The sequence below is a fragment of the Nilaparvata lugens genome, chromosome 13 (genome assembly GCF_014356525.2).
Source record: "Nilaparvata lugens isolate BPH chromosome 13, ASM1435652v1, whole genome shotgun sequence".
NCBI classification, from domain to species: Eukaryota; Metazoa; Arthropoda; class Insecta; order Hemiptera; family Delphacidae; genus Nilaparvata; species Nilaparvata lugens.
The window spans coordinates 8,279,556-8,307,486 of NC_052516.1; the positions used below are offsets into that span (position 1 = coordinate 8,279,556).

At 33.0% G+C, this 27,931-nt stretch overlaps 1 protein-coding gene across 1 annotated transcript; it reads right to left on the reverse strand.

Annotated features, from left to right (window-relative positions):
* Nucleotides 1-4: 4 nt before the first annotated feature.
* Nucleotides 5-27,931, reverse strand: LOC111058933 (circadian clock-controlled protein daywake-like). Its single transcript, XM_039439721.1, has 6 exons — nt 26,914-27,931; nt 10,238-10,330; nt 6,465-6,612; nt 5,097-5,230; nt 2,876-3,025; nt 5-1,756 (listed from the first exon to the last, which is right to left on the reverse strand). Exons 1-6 carry the CDS (start codon nt 27,017-27,019, stop codon nt 1,602-1,604), a joined length of 786 nt encoding a protein of 261 aa, XP_039295655.1. The 5' UTR covers nt 27,020-27,931; the 3' UTR covers nt 5-1,601.

Consider the following 27,931-nt stretch of genomic DNA (forward strand, 5'->3'; position numbering starts at 1 on the left):
TACCTCATGTACTATATTTTTATTCCAGTAAAACTGTAAATTTTACGAGAGGAAACTATTACAGTATCTAAATAAAAATGATCAGTGTAAACTGAAATAAGTACTGTACTTACATAACAAACAATGATAAAACTACATAATGTGATTATCTAGAGACTTAAAATATTGGAGCTATTAAATAAAAATAGAAGTCTTCAGAACAATAAGTACAGTAGTGTGATACCCATTTTTTCCATTCTATGAGTGATCTTACTAAACTAAAAAGTACTTACATTAAATTATTCATTATGAGATAAACTAGAAAGTGTCTAGAAAATAAGACAACAAAGACATTGTATTTTTAATAATAAGTGAGTAAAACAATAATATAACACTAAAATAATACTGTAACAAGAATACGGTAATTCGTTCGAGTGAATGTTTAGAGTTCAAAAAATCATTTTTGTGATTCATTCAATAGAATTTTCAGTTGTTTTTTAGTATTTTGAGTAGGTTTAATTTTCACTAATTTATTTTGTTCGTTATTATTTGTCCTTTGTACGCTTCTCAACGTGTTTCTTTTGAACTTGAAGAAATTTTTAGTGCAATATTAACATCCTGCGTATATGAGAAGCAAAAACGGTTCATGAACTACGGTATTCAACATTTCATTTCTACGCATCCATGTGATGAGAAATAAATTATAAAATTTTAAGTTTCATTAAAATTAGGCCTATATAATGCTGCTCTTCTTACCAATGTAGCTAATAGAAACAGTACTTTCAAAGAACAAGATTTTCAAGTTATCAAATCATTAAAAAACAAAGTTGCACTCAGTTGACAGTAATGAGATCACAATTTATAGAAAATTGATAAAAAGTTTACAAAAATTGGAATTTTGTTGAAAAACTATTCAAATTAACTTGCAATAGGTATCGTAAGTTATTTGTTTGCTTCAGCTTACTTCTAAAATTATTCCCGGTTTATTAAGTTATTCAATAAAATACCTGTCTTCACTAAAATATTTGCTTTTTCATTTATTTATTTATTAGGTTAGCACAAACAATACAATGCTCGGAAAAGATAAAAACTGGCTATTGCCCAAAACTTTTTTGATTTCCTAATTTAGTTTCATATAAATAAATTTATTATATTTTTTATTTCCATTTAAAAAATAACCCTTCTCTCTCACACTTTAATAACGGTGAAAAATCTTTATGACTTTATCCTTTTCAAAGTACTGTATATTCTTCATTTTATTCAATGATACCTTGCATAGATGAATTATTATATTATGTAAATTTTACTGTTGTGAGATTGAAACCTGAAGTTATGTACGGTATTATTATCAAATTGACGTTTCCGATAGCATTGTTATGCAATGAAGGAATAAAATTATTCTTCTTCTTTCAAAACCAATATTTATTGGATGAATTTTCCAGTTTTTCTGCTATCTACTTCTTTAATTTCATCAAATTTTTGTTCTCTTATTTATTTTATAAACCTGTCAATGAGTTGGATCAATTAATTTGTTTTCTACACTTTTGTGCTGAAAACTCTTCATGACAACAACCTATATTTAATGTCTTTCACTCTGTATTATTCATAAATGTTGTAGATCTTCACAAATCTGTTAGCCACACTTTAAGAGGAATTTGCAGGAAAGCACTGTTGAGGAAATTTTTAAAATGACGACTAATCGCTTGAGCCGCGGCTGGTTTCATTTCTTCGATGATTTCGTTAGCGTTCTGGTTCAGAAATTGGTTCATTGCTTCACCTAAAACACAAAAATCATTCAAATTATAATTCTTAATTACTGCGAAAATTAAGATAACATGAACGTATTTTCTGTTATGTATGAAGTCTTTATCAAAATCATAGAATTGATGTTGCTTTCCATGACGAAACACTATATAATAACTTTGTTGTAGACACTGTATTACTCGTAAATATTTGAAAAAACACTTACTTTTGCTACAGAGGCTGATGAAGCTCCTCCTCAGGAGTAAAATGCATACCTCAATACTCCAACAAAAGTAAGTGTTTTTCAAATATTTACAGGTAACACAGTGTCTGAACTACAACAAAGTTAAAATCATAGAATTCAAATTCAGTGCCGTATTAGATTTTCACTTTCTTGGTGAGGGCTATTCATATTAATGTGAGAATTAAAAAATTGAGAAAAAACTTTTTCAACGTTAATTTATTTCTCACTTCCTGATGAATTTGACATAGGTGTGCCTGTACTTTAATTAGGTAATTAATTTCCACATTAGTTGACCGAGCGAAGTGAGGTCTAAGATTCAAGTCGACGGTTTGGCATTTCTCTTACTGTATAAATGTTTATATGTTTTTATGTTGCGCATTTACGGCGAAACGCAGTAATGAATTTTCATGAAATTTGACAGGTATGTTCCTTTTTTAATTGCGCGTCGACGTATATACAAGGTTTTTGGAAATTTTGCATTTGAAGGATAATATTAAAGGAAAAAGGAGCCTCCTTCATATGCCAATATTAGAGTAAAAATCAGACTATAGAATCATTCATCATAAATCAGCTGACAAGTGATTACACAGATGTGTGGAGAAGCCAGTCTATTGCTGTATTTCCATAAGGTCTAATCAGGTACTTGTGGATGAGAATACTGCGTGAGGTCTACTGTTCACAGAACTACTAGTTTATTTCTCACTTCATAATGAAGTTGACATAGGGGTGCCAGTACTTTAACTATTTAATTTTCACATCAGTATTACTATTTTTAAAAATAAAAACAAATGAAATAAAATGGGTACCGTACCGTACAAAACTTGTACATCCACTCATTTACTAATTACCCATTCACTACGGTATACACAAATCATTTCATAATATGAATCATGATAATAATGTACTTACTGAGAACATTATTGTTGTTAAGTACATCCTTGATTTTGAATCTTGATTTTCCCAGCTTAAAATCAATGCCCAGTCGTTCAGTCTTCATGAAGACCACTCCGTTCTTTTTCACCTCTGCACCGTAGATTTTGCCAATACCAGTAATGTTGGCTGAAAAATACAACAAATTCTAACAAAACTGATTGAAAATACATGAGATTAACAAAACATTTAGCTTTTATTGAACAGGGACTTGGTTAATTTATATATTGGATAGGCGTACTCATTTTCAGTGATGTTGGCTGAAAAATACAACAAATTTTTACAAAACTGATTGAAAGTACAAGAGATTAACAAAACATTTAGCTTTTATTGAACAGGGACTTGGTTAATTTATATATTGGATAGGCGTACTCATTTTCAGTGATGTTGGCTGAAAAATACAACAAATTCTTACAAAACTGATTGAAAGTACAAGAGATTAACAAAACATTTAGCTTTTATTGACCAGGGACTTGGTTTTTTTCCATTATATCGAATAGACGTACTCATTTTGAATACATAAATCCTTCATGGATATAAAAAATAATATTTCTTCTATGTTTGGTTTTGAAGCATCTAAATTTGAAAATCTACTTTGTAAAAATAGTTATGGACTGAAAATTTTTTGAAGTGAACAACTACAAGACAACCTATTTCAGACCATAATTTATCTAAATTTGGGAGAGGAATAGCACAAGGTTACCTTATTTTTTCTCTCTCTATTTTTCCATCTACCCTCTGTTGTATTGTATTATGAAGTTTAATATTTCATGGTATACTTTCATCATAAGGTTCATTCCACATGGATGCAAATAACAACGTTTCTTTCATCCAGTATAGTTGATGTGATCTAGTATAATGTTGATGGCTTGATATATACTATATCATGGAAATAAAAATAAAAATCTCAGTACCCTTTTCGAATTATTTAATCACAACATGTTTCGGTCATTGATGCCATTTTCAAGTGATATGAAGTAAATATAATTATTACTTAGTTAGTTATTACTTACTTAGTTAATTTACTTCATATCACTTGAAAATGGCATAAATGTCCGAAACATGTTGTGATTAAATAATTCAAAAAGGGTACTGAGATTTTTATTTTTATTTCTATTTCTATAAAAAGTAGCCCTATACAGAAGAGAGATACCTACTATATCATTTTCTTCGATATTTGTAATTGATTAATACTGATGCAGAACTGTTAAATAATTATTTATCTCTCAAGTTTGATTCAATTTTATTGTCAATTTTTGTAAATGTTACCATAGGCAACAGCCTTGTAACAATTATCAATAAATATATCTTATCTTATCTATCATTTTGATGATGTACTTATTTTGGAAAAAGAGAGCTTGATAAAAAGATAAAGAACCAGGTGTACAGAACAATAATAGAGCCCATCATGCTATATGGAAGCGAAAGTTGGCCAATAAAATCAAGCCACGAAAATAAGATAAGGACTGTGGAGATGAAATGCCACAGAAAGACAGTTGGTAAGACTAGAAGGGATAGAGTGAGAAATACTAGAATAAGGGAAGAAGTGGGAATGAGAGATGTTGGGGAAAGAATAGAAACGAGGCAGCTGGGTTGGTATGGACATGTACAACGGATGAGGGACGAAAGCAAGGCAAAACAGTTTGTAAATGTTAGAGTACAGGGAAGAAGAACGGTGGGGCGCCCGAGGTATTCATACGAGGATCGCATTGAGGAGATAGGGAGAAGAAGAGGGAAGACGGTTCCGGAGATGAGGAGGATGGCGATGGATAGGGATAAATGGAGGAAGTGGACCGAGGCTACCCCAACGCTGTAAGGCATACTGGGGAGAGACAAAGAAGAAGAAGACTTATTGTATGAATCAATAAAGAATAAACAAATATATTTGAATGATACACTGGAATCGCTTTCATTGTGTGTGTAGTAGTGTGAACAATATTCTAAAATTGGGTGTGTATTGAAGAGTTGCATAGAATTGTATTGAAAATACAGTACAGTATTTGTGAATAATTGTTAAAATTTCGAGTATAAATAAATATATTTGAATGATACACTGGAATCGCCTTGATTGTGTGTGTAGTAGTGTGAACAATATTCTAAAAATGGGTGTGTATTGAAGAGTTGCAAGAAGAGTGTTTTGAAAATAGAGTATTTGTGAATAATAATTGCTAAAATTTCGAGAATAGATTGTTTTTCATACCAAATGAGACCCAGAAATCGCCTTTACTGCGCACAGGGAAGAGTAGAACGTTGCCGTTTACGTCATAGCTGCCTGTCGCCTCAATTCGGGGAACCCCTAGGCCCAGGTCAATCCTTAGCTTGCTCAGGTCACTCCTGCAAACATACAAAAGTGAATAAATAATTGATGTTACTTATGATTGAATCTAGTTAAGTTTTATTAACAACATATTTAATTTTAATTGTTAATTTTTATTTAAAATTCAACATACAAAGAACTCTTAAAACCAATAGATATTAAAATAATGTCATATGTTTACTCAGGTCACTCCTGCAAACATAGAAATAAAGTAAATGGTAGCTATAATATAATCAAATCAAGCCAATTTATCTTTCCACATCAATATCCAACATACAAAAGAACTCTTTACAAATTATAGATACAAGAGAAATCGTTTGTATTGTGAATAAAAATTTTGATTTGATTTGAATTTGATTGCATCCACAAAAGAAGTCAGTGCAGAAAAAATATTAAATCACTTTTTGCTACTAGCAGTCGGATATTTTACAATAAATGAATTTAATCACTCACTGTGACAACGAAATTTTTCGGCAAGTCCGCCATCCGCCATCCGATGGCGGACCTGCCGAAAGATCTCGTTGTCACAGTGAGTGATTAATTCATTTATTGTAAAATATCTGACTGCTAGTCGTTTTTTCTAATAACAAAAAGTGATTTAATAATAAGCAGTTTGTGATGGAAAGCAACATTGAAGAAAAAAGTATTAGTCGTTCCAACTTCCATGAAAAATGAAAATGTGTACCGTACGGTAAAAAAGTAAATTCGTATGGCTTTTGTTGGTGGTGAGTCCCTTGCGGGAAGGTCCCACCGCCTGAATATATAATTTAAGCCGTCAATGGGCCATACGGCTGTCATACTTCAGCCGGGACCGGATTTGTTTTTATCAGATTGATTTCTACAGTGATGCAGAAATTTTGCTCATAGTGATCAATGTAATCATCCGCCTCATTACTCACGTACAAGCCTAGAGCTCATGTGGGCATCACACTCAGCAAAAAAAAACTATCAAGAGTATCTAGCTCTTGAAAATAACATCTGGAGGTGATATCTAAATTGAACAATCAATGCTATAGTGGGATGATCTTCGAATAGGTGTATTCCGAACCTCTGTAACTACTCATTACTCACGCCTTATTACCCACGTACAAGCCTAGAGCTCATGTGGGCATCACACTCAGCAAAAAAAAAACTATCAAGAGTATCTAGCTCTTGAAAATAACATCTGGAGGTGACATCTAAATTAAACAATCAATGCTATAGTGGAATAATCTTTGAATAGGTGTATTCCGAACCTTTGTAACTACTTACTTGACAGAATACACACTGTAGTTACTGGCTCCATAGATGGTCATATTGGAGAATACAGCCCTCACCCTTACAGGGCCATGTCCGTTCTCCATTGTCATACGAGGTATCACCATCGGCTCTATTGACTGTAGTCGGATTTCTGGTATACCTGTTGCAAAACAAAACAATTTTGTAATGTCATAAAAAAATGTTGTAAATGTTTGAGGTCGATTTGATAAAAACTAGAATCCAGTGATTAGAAACTAGTGATAGAAACTAGTCATAAGTTCTAGCTACAGCCTGAGTGAATTTCTTGATAGTGAGATGACATATTGAAACTTTTTTGTGACATGTTTTATAAACCCTGACTACAGAATTAATAATAGCTGAGATTTAATAATAATTAGATTTAATAATCACAGTTTAATAATCAGATTTAATAATAATTATAGGAGTTTTCTCTGCCCTGACACAGTCTATACAGCGGCGCTGGTCAATGACTTGGAATAAAACTAAAACTAAAACTAAATCTATACAAATAAGACTATACAATTAACTCAAATCCCAGCATTTGCTTGTTATAGGTACCGTACTTGGAACTACCGGTAGGGTACGGTAGTATAGCAATTGCTAGCTTTTATTCAGTCGACCCAAGTATAGATAAATCATTAATACACATAACCTAGCTACATTTGGACTGTTGTATAAATTAAAATTGGATCCGTTTTGGGCTTATAAGCCTGTGGTACTTTTCTGTAAGCTGTGTAATTCTAAATGATTAAATAAATAAAATAAATACCTGTTGTATAAATTAGAATTGGATCCGTTTCGGGCTTATAAGCCTCTGGTACTTTACTGTGAGTTGTGAAATTCTGAATGATTAAATAAATAAATAAAATAAATACCTGTTGTATAAATTAGAATTGGAACCGTTCCGGGCTCTAGCTTTTGGTCAAGTGATAGAGTGGTCATTACTGTCCAAACTTCACCACGTCATCAAATAAAAATGAATTCTATTCATCTTTTCTAGAAGTTGAGTAATTCTAAATTATTGAATAAAATGAAATGAGTCTATAGGATCAGACCACAGATGGTAATGGATGAGAGTTTCCTTTTCTTTAAATGCTAATTAAAATCTTTTTATTTGGATTTTGGTGCAATATAATTAGGCCTATTATTGTTTGAGTAGGGCCGGTTGACATAAATGAATAAATTGGATGAATAGATAAATCTCCCCTCTATGTAATTATTATTGTTGAAGAAGGACCGGTTGACATTAATGAATAAATTGGATGAATAGAATAGTCTCCCCTCTATGAACACAGATGGATAGTCTAGTAAGGGATTAAAAAACTGTATCTTGTATTTTATAATCGTGTATCATGAGAATAAATAATCAAAATTGAATTGAATTTTCAGAAGTTAATATCATACATTTTTTAGAATTACCAAAAACCAAAATAAAAATAATGAACGAATAAAACTTATTGACAGTTGAAACTATTTGGAGAAATCATTAAATTTTTCATCACAGTACTATTTTCAATATAATATAACATTTTAATCACAAATTTAGCTAATCAACAATTTATTCTTGAGCTAAACTACTAAAGTTTTGCTGAAATTGTTGCCGAACTAGAAGCCACAGGCTTGTGCGTTGGTGATGGAATTTTAAATATGAGTAACTACCGTAATTGTACTGTATTCGTATGGTTTTTGAATTCCTTTTACGGGAAATTACCTCAACAGAAAAGTTATAAATAATGAAACTCAAATTTTTAAAATTTATTATTGTACAAAATACATGGATTATAATATATATTTTGTTGCATATGAAATCAATAGATAGTAGGTATTGTAATGAGTAAACAATATCTAATTTTGTTCAATTAAACATAATACCTCCTAGTCTTCCCCACAGACCACAAATTGTGTCATTATTCTCAATTTTCTCTACAAAATTACCTTGTACTTTGTACTTGAAAAGTGTTTATATTCCTTACATAAGAATAATAATTGAAGTCAGCCCTGACTTATCCCTCTTACATAAGAAGGTAATGTAAGTAGGTACGGTAATGTAAGTTACCTCCTCATCAAGTACCCATAATCTACCTTCAAAACAAACTTATATTGATTTCAAATTACTCCTGTAGTTTCACCTTCATAGCTACCTCATTTACCTATAATTTACCATAGCCTACTCTTGCAGAATTATCTTCTATTATGAAGCTGATATCTCTAACATTGACCTTTGTCTCTTTATCATCAATATTGACAATGAAACATTGATGACATATTAATTGATAAAAACGTCTTCAATTTTTTTCGTATTACAAATAAATTGGTCTATGATGCCTCTATCCTCCATTACATCATTACCGTACTGCACTTCTGCATTGCATGATAATATCATCGAGAAAAGATAACAACATATTTTATTTTTCCTATACGAAAGTACCTATTCTATTAGTTCTCTATTGTGTTACATTATCTGTGAGTAGTATTCAAATGTGCCATTGAAGGCTTCAAGATAAAAATATTAGAGTTAAAGTGATTCTAAGGAAATAATTTTAATTGATTAATAAAGTGAGGAATAGTAAAATTTATTACTTCACAGTATCAGCTTTAAAATGTAGATTATATAAAGTGTTATCTAAATTTGGGAGAGAAATAGTACAAGGAGTATCCTTAGTTTTTCTCTCCCAATCAGTGCTTCTTTGTAAAAAATATGAATAAATGAATAAGATTATTCAATGAATAAATAAGAAACAAGATTAAAAAATAAATATAGGCATGGTTGGGTGGAATTACTCCCAGAAGTTTTGAAAATTCCAAAAGTTACTACAAATTTATATTTTCCAACAACAAATTGCTCGACAATTATTATGTTTACATCTCATAATATGCAGAGTATTTCCCCAAAAGAAATACTAAATAATTCCTCTATGTTTCAGGAAATTAGCAATCAGTGTTCAACGTTGTAAACAAGACTCATCACGTTCAAATAAACAACGTCTACGGTACGTTGTTCAAACTCGTCAACGTTCATGTGTGATTTTATTGATTTCCTACAATTATAATATGATGCAACGTAATTGCTAAATCACTCATTATTTTCAATTCAAAGCAATTGCATTATTTGTCCTGCTTGAATGATTGTTTCAGATTTCTCCGTGATTTCATCTAATCAACTTATAATTATACAAGTGTGCCAATGTCAGAGATTTTTACAGCGTCAGGGAAATTTGAAATAATTGCAAGAAGAATAAACAAAAAGATATACGATTGTAAAATGAAAAAAAAATCTTGGAATTGATTCTACCCAAGATGGATCAAGGGACCAAGAGTTTTTTAATTATCCAGGGGTGAAATCACTGCATCCCGAGAATGCACCTCCCCCTGAATAGTGCACCTCCCAAATTTTAGAACCAATGACTCGTAGTTCTTCATCCATTTCTCCTTATATTGACTGTTAATAAGATCAATTATTATCATTTCACTCCATTTACAATGAAGGCACAAATAATCATGAACAATTATTGTGAGACAGACAACCTTATAAAACAGTCTCTCTCCTGAATCTTCGTTGATAGAGTTTTTGAAGTAAGATTTTTAAACAACACAAAAAAATCAAAAATCAAATACTTGCTATAGTATTTTGAATTTTGGAAGCCTCTCAAGTTAAAATTGTTCAAGTACTGTGATTCCTCTATACTAATCAGCTTCTTTATTCTAGATTAATAATATTCAATTAAGATTATATATTGTATTAAAGAATTACTTGATTCACTCACCTGCCACCAGATATGGTCTCAAATGATCGAATGTTTTTCTTATGCAGGCATTTATTTGAGGATCGGCTTTCTGACATGGTATTATGTATTCCGCTGTAAAAAAAACAAAGTTGATTAATAAATTAATAAATACATAGGTAATAACAATAAAAATAAATAAAAAATAGGTAATAAAAATAAATAGGTAGAACAAGTAACTAGATAGCAGAAGATAATGAGCTGCTTTAGTAAACAGAGTTATTTCTTAGTTTTATTTGGTTTCATAGCTTTTATTAGTTGATTTTAAACTATTCATAAACATAAATATTCATCGATCTATTGTTGGGTGAAAATAAAATAAAATCAAATTTATTTATCCTAAATGATAATTACAAAGTTTAAAACTCAAAGTAGCACAAACAAATATATCATAATACAGTATAATGGTTATTATTGAACAGTATAATAGTTTCTGGAGATGGAAATTACTGAGATGTTAGAATTATTCAAATGCTAATGAATTAATAATTATTATTAAACGTAAATTAAGATGAAATTTACGGGCTGACAAATAATTTTTGAATAGTAGCGCTCATCGATTTTCCATCTAGCTGTTTACCCTGTTATCAATATTTGCAGTAGCAGAAGTCTTCGGGTTGAATTACAGAATTTTATTTAGATTTTCGTTTAATGATAATTAGTAATTTTTTCTATTGCGGACGATTCAAATTCAAATTTATTTATTCCACACTCATAACTACATATACGTACATGAATCAAACAAAGCTCAACATGACAATACAATCCAACCAAAGTGTAATAATAATAAACGGTAAGTGAAAAAACCACTGGCATAAGATGACTCTTGTTCGCCAGTGGGAACATGAGCTTCTCACATGAGCTTCTTAGTTTGTGCGTTGATAATGGAAAGAGCGAGGTGATTTAATGAGATGAACAAACGTTCAAGACTATCGGTGGGAATCGAACCCTCGACCAGGGTGCAACGTCGTTTGTCATGTACTATTTGTATTATCTCTTGAAATATGATTGTTCCAATCTGAGTTTATGTTCAAGAGTAGAACAAGAATGAGGAAGTGATGGATGTCTTAGAGACATACTTTCATTGTCTTAATTTAATTCTTCATTATCTCAAATCACCAGGACAAAAGTGTTATACTGTCTTGAACTCCTGATTATTAATTGTTTTTCATGTTATACACTTTTATCTCTGAATGAAACCCATAAGCATCATCTAAGCTTTGGATATCAGTTTTATGTAATCGTAGTTTAGCGTCAAACTTGTATTGTAATCTCATTTTAGAGTTGAACTTAGATGGTCCATACAGCCAGACTAAATAATAAACAGTCTGAATGTATCTAGAATTCATTGTATCTGCTTTGTCGAATGATAGACAAGGATAGCAACACCGATGTTGATCAAATACTGCCATAACAGCGTGGACCTAGTAAAAATGAAAGCTTGACCTTGGTACCTCTTATGTAGGACTCTGCTTTTTCTTCTTCATCTTCGTCTTTTCCTTTCTCTTCCTCTTTTTATCCTTCACCTTCTTCTCATCCTCCTTCTCCTCCTCCACCTCCTTCCTTTCTCCTCTTTCTTCAGCTCCTTTTTCGCCTTACTATTATCTTAAGTAGGACTTTTATCACCTTCCCTCTCGACTAAACGTGCCTGATTACATGATTTCTATTACATCTTTCTACTTGGCCTCTCTCTCACTCTTTCTTGTAACTCTCACTCTCACTAATTCACTCTCTTACTCTCTTTCTCACACTCATCCACACACTCACTCTCTCACTCTCACACTCTCTCTCTCTTATCCACTCTCACTCCCAATCATTCACGCACCTTCTCACACTCTCTCACACTCTCTCACTCTCTCTCACTCTTTCTCATTCATTCTCTCTCTCTCTCACCCCCTCTCTTTCACTCTTTCACCTACTATCCGTTCATGTTTTGTTTTAAACTATCCTCCTGTCTCTCTCCCTCTCTCTCTATCTCTCTCTCTCACTCTATATATCACTCTCTCTCTCTCTTTAACATTCACTGCTTACACCAATTACATAATCTGTAATACTACAACTAAAAGAGTTGCGTCTTTATTCTTCCACTGTTCCATTTCTTTTTCTTCACTCTCTCTCTCTCTCTCTCTCTCTCTCTCTCTCTCTATCCCTCTCAATAAATAAATCCTTACTTTAATTAATGAAATTAACGTTTACGTAGAGAGTTAGTGGGGAGGATATTTTTAATATTCTTTCCGAAGAATGGACATTGATATGTCCAAAGCTCCGCCAATTTATGTAGATGCAAAACAATATAATTATCTACAGACTGCTTTTTTCATATCATATACAGTTCAATAATTATTTTCTTAGTCTTTATTATGAAAATTCATCTATAATTTTGCTGTATTGTAAGCTATTGTATATAAGTGTATAAGCCAGTATATATTGTAATCTACATAAATAAAGTACTCAATCAATCAATCAATCTCTCTCTAAGTTTGATATTCTCATTCTTATTTCTATTCATTTATTTTATTTGATCTATTTTCTCCAATCTTTTCATCAATCTCATTTAATTAATAGTTTATTTGGCCGTGGTGCTGCCGGTCTTGAATAGCAGGCCTAGCGTCCCAACAACCCAAGGTGCTAGAGTGGTAAAACCCCACCGAAAATCCGGGTTCTTTTATATCCATAATCCTCCATATTATTCTACATCCTTACCCCTCACCTAGCCTTAATATCCTCCCACTTGTACCTTTCAAATTTCCACTTCCCTGTGAATTCTGCCCATCCAATTAATTAGCCTACATTATTTTTATCATTTGTATTAATTTCCACTAATATTTTTCACTATGTATTGTTTTTGAACTTGGAAGTGGTATTTTTTTGTTTTGTTTAATTTTATAAGTGGTTTCATAGGTCTTGTCGACCTGGCAATGTAAGACGAATTGAATAAATATCAAATATCTCTATCTCTGTCTCTCTCTGGTAGAGAGCTAGTGGGGAGGATATTTTTAATATTCTTTCCGAAGAATGGACATTGATATGTCCAAAGCTCCGCCAATTTATGTAGATGCATAACAATATGATTATTATCTATAGTTATTATATTACAAATTGCTTTTTCATATTATATACAGCTCAATAATTATTTTCTTAATTTATATTTTGTAAATTCATACATAATTTTGCTGTATTGTAAGCTATTGTATATAAGTGTATAAGCCAGTATATATTGTAATCTACATAAATAAAGTACTCAATCAATCAATCTTTAGGGTTGTGTGGCAGAGAGGACCTGGAGTCCTAACTCCGCCCTAATGAAGGCATATAATCAATCAATCAATCTCTCTCTCCCAATGTAAATTAGTGTATAAGCCAGTAAATATTTTAAAATACATAAATAAAGAAATCTAATCTAATCTCACAGAAAATTTACAAAGGATATTGACTTGGATAGTTTGATTGACTATCGAAGTCTGAGAAATAAAGTAAAACAAAAACTACGAAATTCAAAAATTATGTACTTACAATAATATATATATATTCCAAATATAATATCGTGACCTGTACAGAAAACCACCTATTGTACATGAGATCAAAGTGAGACGCTTGAGCTGGTTGGGTCATGTAGAAAGAATGAGCGATGAAAGAGCCGTTAAAAAAGTTTTCAGAGAAAACCCAGGCGGAAGAAGGTTGAAAGGATGTCCACGCAAGCGCTGGCTGGAGGATGTGGGAGATGATCTCCGGAAAATAGGCGTTAGGGGATGGAGACGCAAGACTGCCGACAGAGAGGAGTGGAGAGGCATTCTTGAGGAGGCCATGGCCCTGGATGGGCTGTAGTGCCATGGAGTAAGTAGTAAGTAAGTAATATAATATCTAAATTTACTAAGAAAGACATTCCCGAGAAATTTCTATGTGGGAGATGCCATCAAAGAGCAATTAAATTTGTTTAAAAAATGTTGTTTACAGTATTGTCCACAATAACACACATTTTCAAAATGTCCCTTGAAAACAATGAATCTCGAATTATAGATTTATTATCAAATTAATTCTCCTAAACAAGGTATTGAAGAAAGCAGGAAGAATGATACCAAAATAATAAAGTGAGATAGTTTATTTTATTATATCTCGTGTAAATTTGGCATAGTGTTCAGATGGGTTCACACCAAAGTTATCAACAAATAAATGTTAATAAATTAATCCTTATAGATTCTATTAGATTGAACAGAACTTGACAAACACATATGTTTATCATGTGCATGATAAGTTATGTTTAATCCTAATAGAATCAATAAGGATTAAGTTTTTAATATTTTGTTAAAAATCTGATACTGAAAGTAACAGTGCATGGGCATTGCTCATTTATTAGACTGTGAAGGAGTGATATACCCCTTTAATGTCAAACTTAAACCTATTTAAGCTAGAATTGAACTGTTCATTAACCAAAGTGTTAGATTCCAGTTGAATTACAAGAAAAAAACTTTATTTTATTCCTTGAAAAAGGACAGTTGATTGATAAAGCTAGTAAAATTATTCCAGAATATACTGAGATGGATTGATTGATTGATTGAGTACTTTATTTATGTAGATTACAATATATACTGTCTTATACACTTATATACAATAGCTTACAATACAGCAAAATTATAAATGAATTTACATGATATAGACTAAGAAAATAATTATTGAACTGTATATGATATGAAAAAGCAATTTGTAATATAATAACTATAGATAATAATTATATTGTTATGCATCTACATAAATTGGCGGAGCTTTGGACATATCAATGGAGAGAGATAGAAGATCAGAAGAAAATACAGAGAAGAGAGAGAGACAATAAGGACAGAGAAAGAAAGAGTATCGGTGGCCTACTAAACGCAGTGAGCCTACGCTGACAATACATCCGCAAAGGCTATTGCCATCTATTTTATAAAGGATAAAGACCTCTACGGGTTTTACCAGACTCTATTATAGACTGCACTGACCTATAAATGCCTCAAGAAAAATAATTCGCACTACAAAGAAAGGTTACTAACCACTGCGAGGTTAATGTGCTCAAGAAAAATTGTGATACGTTTTTAGAAATTTGTCTTTTATACAAAAATTGTTTAGTGTGGTCATACTGACAATTTTTCTTTGAATAGCTTAGTGTGGTAATAATGTAAGGATATCCAAGATTGAGATATATTCCACGTATATGCACTGAGTATTCTAAATAATACTCTCAAGATCAATAATTTATAAAGTCGATTCAGACTGCACAAGAACCCAGAAAGCTTTCAGAATAGAAACCACTGTCATAACACTAGAAATAGAAGCCTACTTATCACGAACGTGGCTAGGAAGGCAACATGCCATCTGACGACATTTCAACCACCTAGCACCAAAACACCACAATTTACTTCCTGTACACATCAAGATAATAGAAAACTTTAGCAAATTTAAATGCGCCGTTAAAAACTGGATCACAACAACTGGAAGACATAATATAGAAAACATAATTTCGAACAATATGTGAGCTCACTTACCCAATGAATTTGCACCCCCACTCTAAATTTAATTGTATTACTAGATTACTACTACACCTGCTCTAGAACATGGGTTTCCCATAGTTGAGTAGGTTAATTTCCGAAAAAATGCAATTTATTTATATTTGTAGTAAATTTCATATATTGTATTTTTGAATGTTATGTACATTCTATTGATTAGATTGTTCATTTGTATATTAATGGAAATAAAATTTATTTGTATTGTATTGTAATTCAGTTAAATAAATTTTGCTTTTCATTGTTTTAAGAATGTTATACTTTTATAATAAAATACTTCCAATACAATTAGTAGTCTTCTTGAACATATCAATCCTTCTCTTTTTATCTCAATTTTCTATACTATTGTGATTATTAAATATTGTGGAAAACTGGAGAAAATTCGGGAAACTCACCCAGAAAAGCCTAGGAAACTGTATTTAAACTAGAACTCACTTGCAGTGAAGCTAGAACCGTTTCGATCATTCTATTGACAGGAGTATATTATAATTTCAATGATTTCATTTTGAAACAATTTAATTCATCAAAGATTGATTCAATGAACATATTACTGATTTATCCAATAGACGAATACTGTTTCTCCTTGATTGAACAAGGAGAAAATTTATTGGGATTTTGAATAGAACTCTTCAATTCAACTCTTTCCCGTACAGCTATAGATGGCTAAATCCTGAAATCAAATAGTATGAACCTTGGCTTTAATCAGGGTTTGATTTCAGTCATGATTTGAGTCATTGATTCTTCAGTGATTATTTGATTACCGGTATAGTAGTGATTGAATCTATATATATATATAAAAGCGAAATGGCACTCACTCACTGACTGACTGACTGACTCACTCACTCACTCACTCACTCGCATAACTAAAAATCTACCGGACCAAAAACGTTAAAATTTGGTAGGTATGTTCAGTTGGCCCTTTAGAGGCGCACTAAGAAATCTTTTGGCAATATTTTAACTCTAAGGGTTGTTTTTAAGGGTTTAAAGTTCGTCTTTTAGCATGTATATTCTTCTTCTCCCAATCTCTTGATTATAATTGAAATTTTCATATCATATGTTACTATAGAACTATAATCTAGATAGAGTACCTCTTCGAAACAGTTATTAACTGGCAACTAAATTAATAATTTTGTCAGGTTGGCATTAAGTTGAGTTGACTTTGTTAGGTTGGCATCAAGTTGAAGATTTAAATGCATTTATCGCGGAAAAAATGATTGGGCACTGCTACTTCAATCCTGGGAATATTATATTACTAGCAGTCAGGCTCGCTTCGCTCGCCATATCCGTTTAGCCAGACGTATAGTCTGGATCCCCGACTGGATCGTCCTAACATATGATAAAAATGCTCAAAAAATAATGAAAAATGCAGGCGAGCGATCATCCTTGGACGATCCTGTCGGGGGTCCAGGGGGCGGAGCCCCCTGGCTAGACGGATATGGCGAGCGAAGCGAGCCTGACGGCTAGTTTGACTATAAAGACGTCTATCAGAGACCCAATTCAGATTTAAAAACGAATTTGCTGGAAAGTCATCAAAGAACCTCTATATATTGTCAATAATAACAGAAAAGTAAATATTACTATTGAAATTTTCGATTTAATAATAATCATATTGATGGGAATAAAGACACCGAAAGCGTGCCTAGGAAAGTCTGTTCTATTTTGTGACGAAACTCTTACAAGAGAAACGTTTTACTTGATGAAGAATCGAATTACATCATCCGAAGACTATTCCTCTTCTTCATTTTTTTCTTCTTCTTCTTCTTCTTCTTCTTCTTCTTCTTCTTCTCTTTCTTCTTCTACTGCTTCTTTTATTCTATTTGATCTTCAAGAGATAAGATTTCTGTTTTTTCTTATATCTGTTTTTGTGTCACTGTGTCAGAATTTCAGTGCCATTATCACGAGTGTAGTGTTACGATAGATGTGCAATTTGCTCAACAATTTCTCAAGTGAAAGTGATATTGCCTGTCCATCTCATGTTATTTGTTATCTGTTCTCTGTGGTGTTTTATCAGTATTCACTGCATTATCAAAAAGAGCAATATCATCTCTATCCAAGCTGAATTCATCAATTGTTAAGGAATCAATTGAAATTTATTTTTCCTACAGATACCCTGAAAAGTGACCATTTGTGCACTGATTGCAGGCTGCAAAGAATCACTTTTCCGCACTAGTGCGCAAAGTGAGTACTTTGCGTACTCCAGATTTGCAGCATGACAACGCAAAATAGTTAGTAGGTTATATGGAGCACCAGTGCAGCAAAATCAAAATTAAGTTGGTAACAGTGACTGGTGTGGCTGCTATAGTGAGCAGAGGTGCAACGAAGCACAACGCGCTAATTATTAAGTAGATATTATAACCAAGGACAACGACAGCACAATGCCATTACAGCACACACCACACAGCCGCCTCGCCATTCAAACACACATACATTATTCAGGCAATTTTACCCATAATTACCCACTTTTCATATTCAATGGTAACTGTAGGAAAAATTTAATGTGAAATACGTGCGCAAAGTTCGTTTGCTGCACTCAAGAAACCATTCCGCCCTCGCCTACGGCTCGGGCGTAAACGTTTCTTTCGATGCAGCAAACTGTCACTTTGCGCACTAGTTGCACAAATAACTATTTCCTACAGTTACGTTGAAAAGTGGCCATTGCTGCACTGATTACAGAACGCAAAGAATCACTTTTCCGCTCTAGTGCGGGAAAAATTTTTCTGCACTCCAGATTTGCAACATGGCAACGCAAAATACTTAATAGGTTATATGGAGCAACAGTGCAGCAAAATCAAAATGAAGTTGGTAACAGTGACTGGGCTGCTATAGTGAGCAGACGTGCAACGAAGCACAACGCGCTAATTATTATTCATTATATATTATAACCAAGGACAACGAGGACTTTAGGATTTTAGGATTAAGGTTTTTATCAATAATAAAATTACTCAGAAAAACATTTGATGGATTTCAGGCAATTTTACCCATAATTACCCACTTTTCATATTCAATGGTAACTGTAGGAAAAACTTAATGTGAAATACGTGCGCAAAGTTCCTCTGCTGCACTCAAGAAACCATTCCGCCCTCGCCTTTCGGTGCAGCAAACTGTCACTTTGCGCACTAGATGCACAAATAACTATTCCAAAGAACATGAAATATGATTATGACATAGTTACAATATGTTTGGAATCCTTCTATTAGACTAAATGGGGGGTTTGTATGAGAATATATTCATGATGGAGCTTCAAAAAATACGTTAGTTCTCGAAGTAGGTCCTGTATGTTAACAAGATACCTATACTAGAATAATCTATGGAACTTAATAGTGTATTTCAATTTTCATGCAACACTCTAATCCCTGGAATGGAATAGAAAGCTCCCGATCCTTAAAACATTTTGAGGGGTCAAGTTGTGGAATCTTAAGTCATGAAAACTTCGAAGTTTTGAAGTTATTCTTTAATTTAATCTTATTTAATAGAATAAAATAACATAGGTACGAATTTGAGTTTATATTTTGATAGGTTTCAAATAAAATATAATTTTTTACTCAATAATCACGGGATACTCCCGGACTCACTTGTTCTAAAGGCTTGAAGACTTCATTATTTTGTCCTTTTTCAAGTATGAAACTTCTATTTATTTATTCTGCTGAGGTGTTGATTCGTGAGAGAAAAGGAGAGAAAAAAGTATTCAAGTGTAGAGAGAAAGAATGTAAGCTAAAGATAACTTTTTTGCTGAGGGTGATGCCAACATGAGCTCTAGGTTTGTGCGTGGGTCATGAGGCAGATGATAATGAGTGATGAATGGACCTACAGTTTTAGGTGGGTTCCGAGCCACCGGGAAGCGATTTTACAACTCATGAATCATTTTATTCAGAGGAGTTGGCTCAAGCAGTCAACCTTCCAACGGCAGTAGCAGGAATCGAAATTTTTCGAGATCAGATTGTACTGTAGTGAGATAAAATTAAATTATACATTCGCACATAAAATATCCATCTAAAATCTATGAGTTGTCGTTAAATCACATTTCATACTTCACAAAGGCGTATGATATAGTGAACTATGAAACGCAAGTTTTTCTTCTCTTTCCAAATTTTTTGGAGATTCTCAATAGGCTAAATTCAAAAAAAAATCTCGGAAACTAAGAGAACCATCATCATAAAGAGCGTAGATTCTTACTGACGCCTGCATTTGGCGAATTAGCTTAAAGTTTAATCAACAATTTATTCTCCAATCCGAACTCACCAGTCACCCAAGGTCTATAAATACCTTTATAGACCTTGCAGTCATCACCCAGCAAGTGCCTCTACCTGCTGGCAGAGTTTAGAACTACAAAGTCATCACAATAAAAACTGTCGACCAATCAGGTGAGAGAGTGGGCGGAGTCGAAAATATGACCCAGCATGTGGTGCCAACTAGTGGCTGAATTCCGCGTTAGATCAAAAACTGAGTCAAGAGTGAATATTAGTGACTCATCAAGTGCTGCCATCTTTTGATAGAATTCCACGTTGGGTATTGTTCACGTTATCGACTAATTAGGAGAGAGAGAGAGAGACGGAGAAGTGGACGGAGTCAAGAGTAAATTTGCCAAAAATGTAGTATAACAGTGTGGTAACCTTTCGTATTGTTTTCTATTGGCTGCTCGCTTTGATGGACATATTATAAGATATTAATTTTTTCCTATAATGTAACATTGAGGCAAGTTCTAATTTATAAATTGAGGTTGAAATAATTAATATCATTCTTCAAATAATATTCTTCTATTCTCACAACTAGCAGATAACCCGTGCTTCGCAAGGGTCTAATTGGAAACTTGACAAATGAAAACTTGGCGTGATAAAATCTTGAAGAATTGAGAATAGGCATATAAAAATCATCGGTAAATTCAGAATCGTCATTATACAAAATTTCAAGTTAATCAGACCAGTAGTTGAGACGTGATGATGTGTTATTCGAAAATGTCCTATCCCGTACGTGTATAAGCCAATCCTTTCCTTTATTATTATTATATATAATTGGAAAACGCTCTGACGGATCAACTTCAAATTTTGAATATATAGCCTATTTTTGAAACCAATCTAGAGATCAGCTTCGTTGGTCAATGAAACTTACTCATTCTTTCGTCCTTTTTGAGGATATAATAGGGTAACATTGAAAGTGAATATGGAAAAGTTGTATTAGAATATACGGTAATTACAAATCATAATTTTGTGTTATAATCGGATTTCATTACTTACATTCTCAGAAAAATAAGATTTTTGTATGAGGTGTTATGATTGTGAACAGCATACGATCATCCAATCTTTTTTTATTCAATCGGATTGATAAGAATGATTAAATGTAAAATTAGTTCTGTAAGATTATTTTTTCTCCCGCGTTAACTACTGTATTAAACTGTTGCAGATTGAACAACTGTTTAGATGGTAAAGATTGAAGCTTTTGAACTCTGGCTGTACAGAAGAATGCTGAAAATATCCTGGACGCAAAAAGTTACTAATCAAGAGGTTCTCAGGAGAATGAATAAAGAACCGGAGCTCCTGAATACCATTAAAAGTAGAAAACTCCAATACCTCGGCCACATTATGAGGAATAGCTCAAGATACAGACTTCTGCAAGAGATCCTTCAAGGAAAAATCAACGGAAAAAGGGGAGCTGGCAGAAGGAGAATTTCATGGCTGGCAAATCTGAGGCTATGGTTTCACCAGTCATCTGCAGAGCTGTTCCGTAGCGCCGTCGACAAAATCAGGATAGCCATTATGATCGCTAACATCCGAAACGGAGCAGGCACGTGAAGAAGAAGAAACTGTTACATATGATTAAACTCATGCCCGGTTGCATAAAAGCGAATTAAATTGAAATAATGATAAAATCCCACAATCAGAGAAGGTTTTTTCTAAAAAGAAGGCTTCTGTGATTGGATCTTGTGGCAATTTATTATGTTTGGAATTTAACAGTTTTTTTTTTCAACCGGGCCTCTCAGAATTGAATTGAATGAAATACAATAAAGTAATGTTAAATGATATAGATCCTTGGAGAGTCAAGTTTAACTCAAGAATAACTCTAGAAGTTAACCCAAGTAAGTTAACTCAAGTTTATCTCTAGAATAACTCAAGAAATGGAGTTTATGATGAATGTTGAATATCAGATCTACAACATCTACAAAACAGTTCAAATAAAATTTAATCTGAATTTTCTGAAATAGGATAGTTGAATATTCACAACTTCAGCTGAAGTCCAGGAATGATGATGTATCAAGCGAGCTTCAAAAACACACCAAAAATATAGATATTTTTCGATTCTTTTCTGCGAGATTTTTCAAAAGTTAATTGACAGAAATCTTCAAATTTGATGGACCTGCTAAATTTTCCAGCTATGGTCTAGAATTATTTATTGAGAGCAATTTTCTCTAATCCACATGGATAAAGTAGGTTTTTAAGCTTTTCTTATATATATACCTACACTTTGCTCTTCCACGTTCACCTTTTAATTTACGTACGTCTACTCCTTCTCCTCCTCATCATTCTTCTTCTTCTTCTTCTTCTCCTTCTCCTTCGTCTTCTTTTTCATTTTCTTCTTCTTTTATGTTTTCTTCTTCACCTACATCACTAAGCTATTCCATTGAACAAAAACAAGTTCTCTTTCACTCGACTTCCGCTAAACACATCTCTGTGCTGTTAAAAGTTGGTCTGTCTTTAATTCTTTCTCTCCTCTCTCCCTCTCACTCCCTCTCATTTACTCTCTCTGTTTCACTCACAACACATTATGTAATCGCGCATAACACACCGTTCAACATACTTAGCTCTTGTACCCGGTTCTTTAACCTCAATTCCCAGTGAGACTATACATTCGTGGTATACTTAAAAACACCTGATCATTTCTGTATGATACTTTATGACTTGTCACTTTGTATTTGCGTAGATATTTCTCTACCATTAACAAACACAACAGAATATTATTTTTCTTTCCATGCTGTGAATTATAGTCAATGATACTATTACCATAAACAATATTTATTGTATTTTACAATATATGCATACCATAAAAAATATTGTCGGCAATATTCGTAAGGAGCCTTATTTTTTCGTATTCTGTGTTAACACTTAACAGAATTGAGTTGTATAGGTATCATTGCTCAAATAATCATGTTAATATCGGGGCACCGAGCTTCGCTCGTTATTTTTATTTATTGATAAACAGAACACAATTATTCTATAAAATGATCGTGTTTATATTTCACAGCTGGCTATACGTCAGCTTATGAATTTCGGGGATGCGATATTTTGATTTTTCACATACTCACTTTTTTTACTATTCACAGCTGTTTCAGCCAAGGATGAATTATCCTTTTAATGTCATTCAACGAGTTTCCCCAAGGATGAGACCTAGTGCAGTCGAATCTTTATATCATAAACCTACTTTGTTCCAAATTTTCGTGAAAATCGTTAGAACCGTTTTCGAGATCCGTGAAACATAAATAACCAGATATAAAAAGTAAATTCGTATGGCTTTTGTTGGTGGGGAGTCCCTTGCGGGAAGGTCCCACCGCCTGAATATATAATTTAAGCCGTCAATGGGCCTTACGACTGTCATACTTCAGCCGGGACCGACAGTTTAACGTGCCCATCCGATAACACGGGGAGTGATCTGGTTAAAAAACTTTTGGTATTGAGAGGGTTTGAACCCGGGATCTCTATGCTGCTACGCAGGCACTCTATCCACTAGACCACGGATCACTCCAACCAGATATAAAAATAACCATATATAATAATACAGAAATTGCTCGCTTAATATAATGGGATTTACTTTGTCCTGTTGTAAAGAATCATGTTATCTACTTTGTCCTATTGTAACGCTGCGTTTACACCAAAGTTATTAACAAAATGTTTATTTTTCCGTCCTTATAAAACTATTAAATTAGATTGAACAGAACTTGACAAACACACTTTGGACATCATGTGTATGATAAGTTATGTTCAATCTGATAAAATCTATAAGGACGGAGAAATAAACATTTTGTTAATAACTTTGGTGTAAACGCAGCTTAAACATGGTACAGTATGAGAGATTACCAGCTTCACGAAAAAGGACTATTGGCTTGAGCAAACAGTGAAATTTGAAACATAAACTGGGATATCTTCCTATGCCATCTGTCCTCTATTATGTTTGTTCTATTATATTCTATTCTATTATTCTACTAGTAGTTCTGTGAACAGTAGACCTCACGCAGTATTCTCATCCACAAGTACCTGATTGAAACTATAGACCTTATGGAAATACAGCAATAGACTGGCTTCACACATTTGTATAATCACTTGTCAGCTGATTTATGATGAATAATTCTATAGTCTGATTTTTACTCTAATATTGGCTTATGAAGGAAGCTCCTTTTCCCTTTTATATTATCCTTAAAATGCAAAATTTCCAAAAACCTTGTATATACGTAGACGCGCAATTTAAAAAGGAACATACCTGTCAAATTTCATGAAAATCTATTACCGCGTTTCGCCATAAATACGCAACATATAAACATTTAAACTTTTAAACATTTGAACATTTAAACATTTAAACATTTGAACATTTAAACATTAAAACATTAAGAGAAATTCCAAACCGTCGACTTGAATCTTAGACCTCACTTCGCTCGGTCAATTATATTGCCTTCATTATCATAGAAACCTTCAAGTGGAGACAGTCAAGGAGATGATTGTAAAAACAGCAAATACCAATGAAGAGGCTCTACATGGCCACCAAAATGTTGAGGCAATCCAGCATTTGGACAACTCAACATTGACGAGGAGATTGAAAAAGAAAGAAGCCAACAGATCTGGTGTAAACCTTTAGGAGTGCTTAGTGAAAGTGGAAAAAATACATTAATTTAGTGCAGTGATTATGAATGAGCTAATTTAAAACAAGGAGAAGCTATTACAAGATTCTTCTTCTAAATGAGTTAAAGTACTAATTTAGGATAGAAATGAACTGTTCGTTAGTCCTAGTACTGGTAACAGTTATACTAGTAGTTCTGTGAACAGTAGACCTCACGCAGTATTCTCATCCACAAGTACCTGATTGAAACTATAGACCTTATGGAATTACAGCAATGGACTGGCTTCTCCACACATCTGTGTAATCACTTGTCAGCTATAATGAATAATTCTATAGTCTGATTTTTTACTCCAATATTGGCGTATGGAGGAGGCTCCTTTTTCCTTTTATATTATCCTTAAAATGCAAAATTTCCAAAAACCTTGTATATACGTCGACGCGCAATTAAAAAAGGAACATACCTGTCAAATTTCATGAAAATCTATTACCGCGTTTCGCCATAAATGCGCAACATAAAAACATTTAAACATTAAGAGAAATGCCAAACCGTCGACTTGAATCTTAGACCTCACTTCGCTCGTCAATTAATTATCATTATTAAACGAAAATCCAAATTAAATGCTGTAAATCACCCCGAAGACCTCTGCTACTCCAAATATTGACAACAGTGTAAACAGCTAGATGGGAATTCGATGAGCGCTACTATTCAAAAATTATTTGTCAGCCCGGGAATCGAACCCAGTACCTCCTAATTGCCGGTCAGGAATGCTTACCCTTACACCAAACTGACAATCTCTGGATATCAGCGCTCATTTTATACGAACAATAGCGGCCAGTCAGTCTACAGATGTATTTTCCATCTGTAGTTATTTATTTATTTATTCATCATCTACAATCAACTTAAGGACAAAGAAACAGACTACAGTCCAAAACTTCTTTTCATCCCAATTTCATAAAATAAATTGTCCAAATAAAGGGTTATGTGCGACTTTTCAATTCTTCACTAACTTCTCCCACATTGAAACAAAATACAAGCACTTGGAACAATTAATTTTTTTTTAATTTTTGTGTAGTTGAGAAGTTGATATTGTGGTAATTATTCATATTGAATGAAAAAAAACCAAGAAATTGTCAAAAACCACAGATTTATTGATACTTAGAAAGACCGGTTTCGGTTATTACACCATTGTCAACCTCTGATAGACTTCAATAGGTCTTTCTAAGTATCAATAAATCTGTGGTTTTTGACAATAAAAGTTTGAACAAGAAATTTTTGACTAAAAGTTTCTTTTAGTTAGTTTATCAGAGATTGACAATGGTGTAATAACCGAAACCGGTCTTTCTAAGTATCAATAAATCTGTGGTTTTTGACAATTTCTTAGTTTTTTTCATTCAATCGAAACAATTAATTTTGGATTTAGAAAGATTAAGATCCGAATTGATAACAAAATTCCTTCCACTTAGCACTCAAAACTGTAAAATAAATATTAATTTGAAATATTTTGTTCCGAAAATTGAAACAATCTTCTCCACTAGAAGCACAGCTGTTATAATCATTTAGAAAAAAATATTGCCTTTTAATTCATATTTTTTTTGTTAGATCCTTTAGAATGAAGGTTAACTCTTGTACACTATTTCTAGAATTGGAAATACCTATTTGATTCAGTTAATTCAGAGGTATCAAACAACGAGACAACAAACGTACCTTCAAATCAAAGAAGGGTTCACCTTGAAAATATGCGAAATGCAAATCTGCCACTCAAAAACAATACAGTGATTACTATGTCAGCAAAGATGATTCTTTTGACAACGAGACAAATAATCCCATCTTTATCTCAAGGCCACCTTGATATATTTCTCCTTGACCCACTTTCAATACTTTCTATTCTGCTTCCTTGGAAGATGTGAAATGAATTTCAAATAGAAAAATACGTAGATACACATGAGAAATCCACTATAGTGAGGTCCACGTTATAATGGCAGTGTTTGATTAACATTGGTGTTGCTATCCTTGTCTATCATTCGACAAAGCGGTTAGCGCTATCCTTTTCTAGCTCCGAAACGTTGCAGAACCAGATGAAGTTGTAAATATCTTTTTTCTGTTTAGGGCTACTTGTAATATAAATAGAAATGCAAATCTCAGTTAATCGAAATCTCACTTGAAAATTGCATGAATGTCCGAAACATGATGTGATAAAATAATTCAAAAATAGCTCTGGGATTTGTATTTCCATTTGAAAATATTGGTTTATTAGAAGATATTGAAAATATTGATTAAGAAGTTGGAAAAAAATATAGTTTACTCACGAGTTGAATTGAGAGGTAAAGCTCCATGCGTCTCCGTCATACTTTGTAGCAGAACAATGAGGAAGAAAATCATCTTGGATTGTAGAAACAAACGTAGATAGTCCATTGTGAGTTTTCTTTTGTTTTTCCGGGGTCACAAGTGATTTTCCTCGGGGAAATTCAAACGAACTGTCTCACGAACCGGAAAACTGTCGCACCAAATTAAAAAGTCCTATTTGTCTTTGAATTTTTGAAAAATTTTCCGAAGTGAAACTGTTTTCAAACTTCTAGACTCGTTGATAAAACCTTCAAAGTACTTGAGATTTCCACAATTTGTTGTAAAAAGCTTTAATGATTATAATTTTCTCACCTAAGTTGATCAGTTGAGCACATATTCTGAGTAGCTTCAGTATTATGTAAATGGATCATAGCGTTGATTCTTACCTAGATAGAGTTTTCTCAGTATTGTCTAAAATGGAATATTATTGGAAAGCATGGATGAGTATTCCATTAGTTGTTCCTATATCTCCTTCTCCTTTCTCTCTTTCTTCTTCTCTGTTTTCTTTCACTTTTCCTCTACTGTCTTCAGGTTCCCCTATAACTTTCTCCGTCTCAATTATTATTATTCTTCTTCTCCTCTTCAACTTTATTGTGTAGCATATGTCTTCAGATCAAATTCATTCTGTTTTAATCCAGTTTTTTCATTGGTCGTTCATTCAAAGTCCATAAAGAACTGACTTCAAACTTCTATGAAGATTGAATTTAGTTCTAAAGTTGCCTAGAACTGATTACAAATGTCCTAGAGCTGTTCTAGAGCTTGCCTGCGGTTTGAAAACTTCTAAAACTGTTGGGAGATTTCTAGAGCTGTTACATCCACTGTAGGTCAAATTCACAATGACTTATATATACTTAAAAGTACTCTAGAGTTGAGAGTTTTTCTAGAGCTGTTTAGAGCTTTCTAGAGCTATCTCTTATCGTTCAAGAGCAGTTTGGAATCAGAGATAGTTGTACCGCAGTTTTCAACTGTCTAGACTCAAAA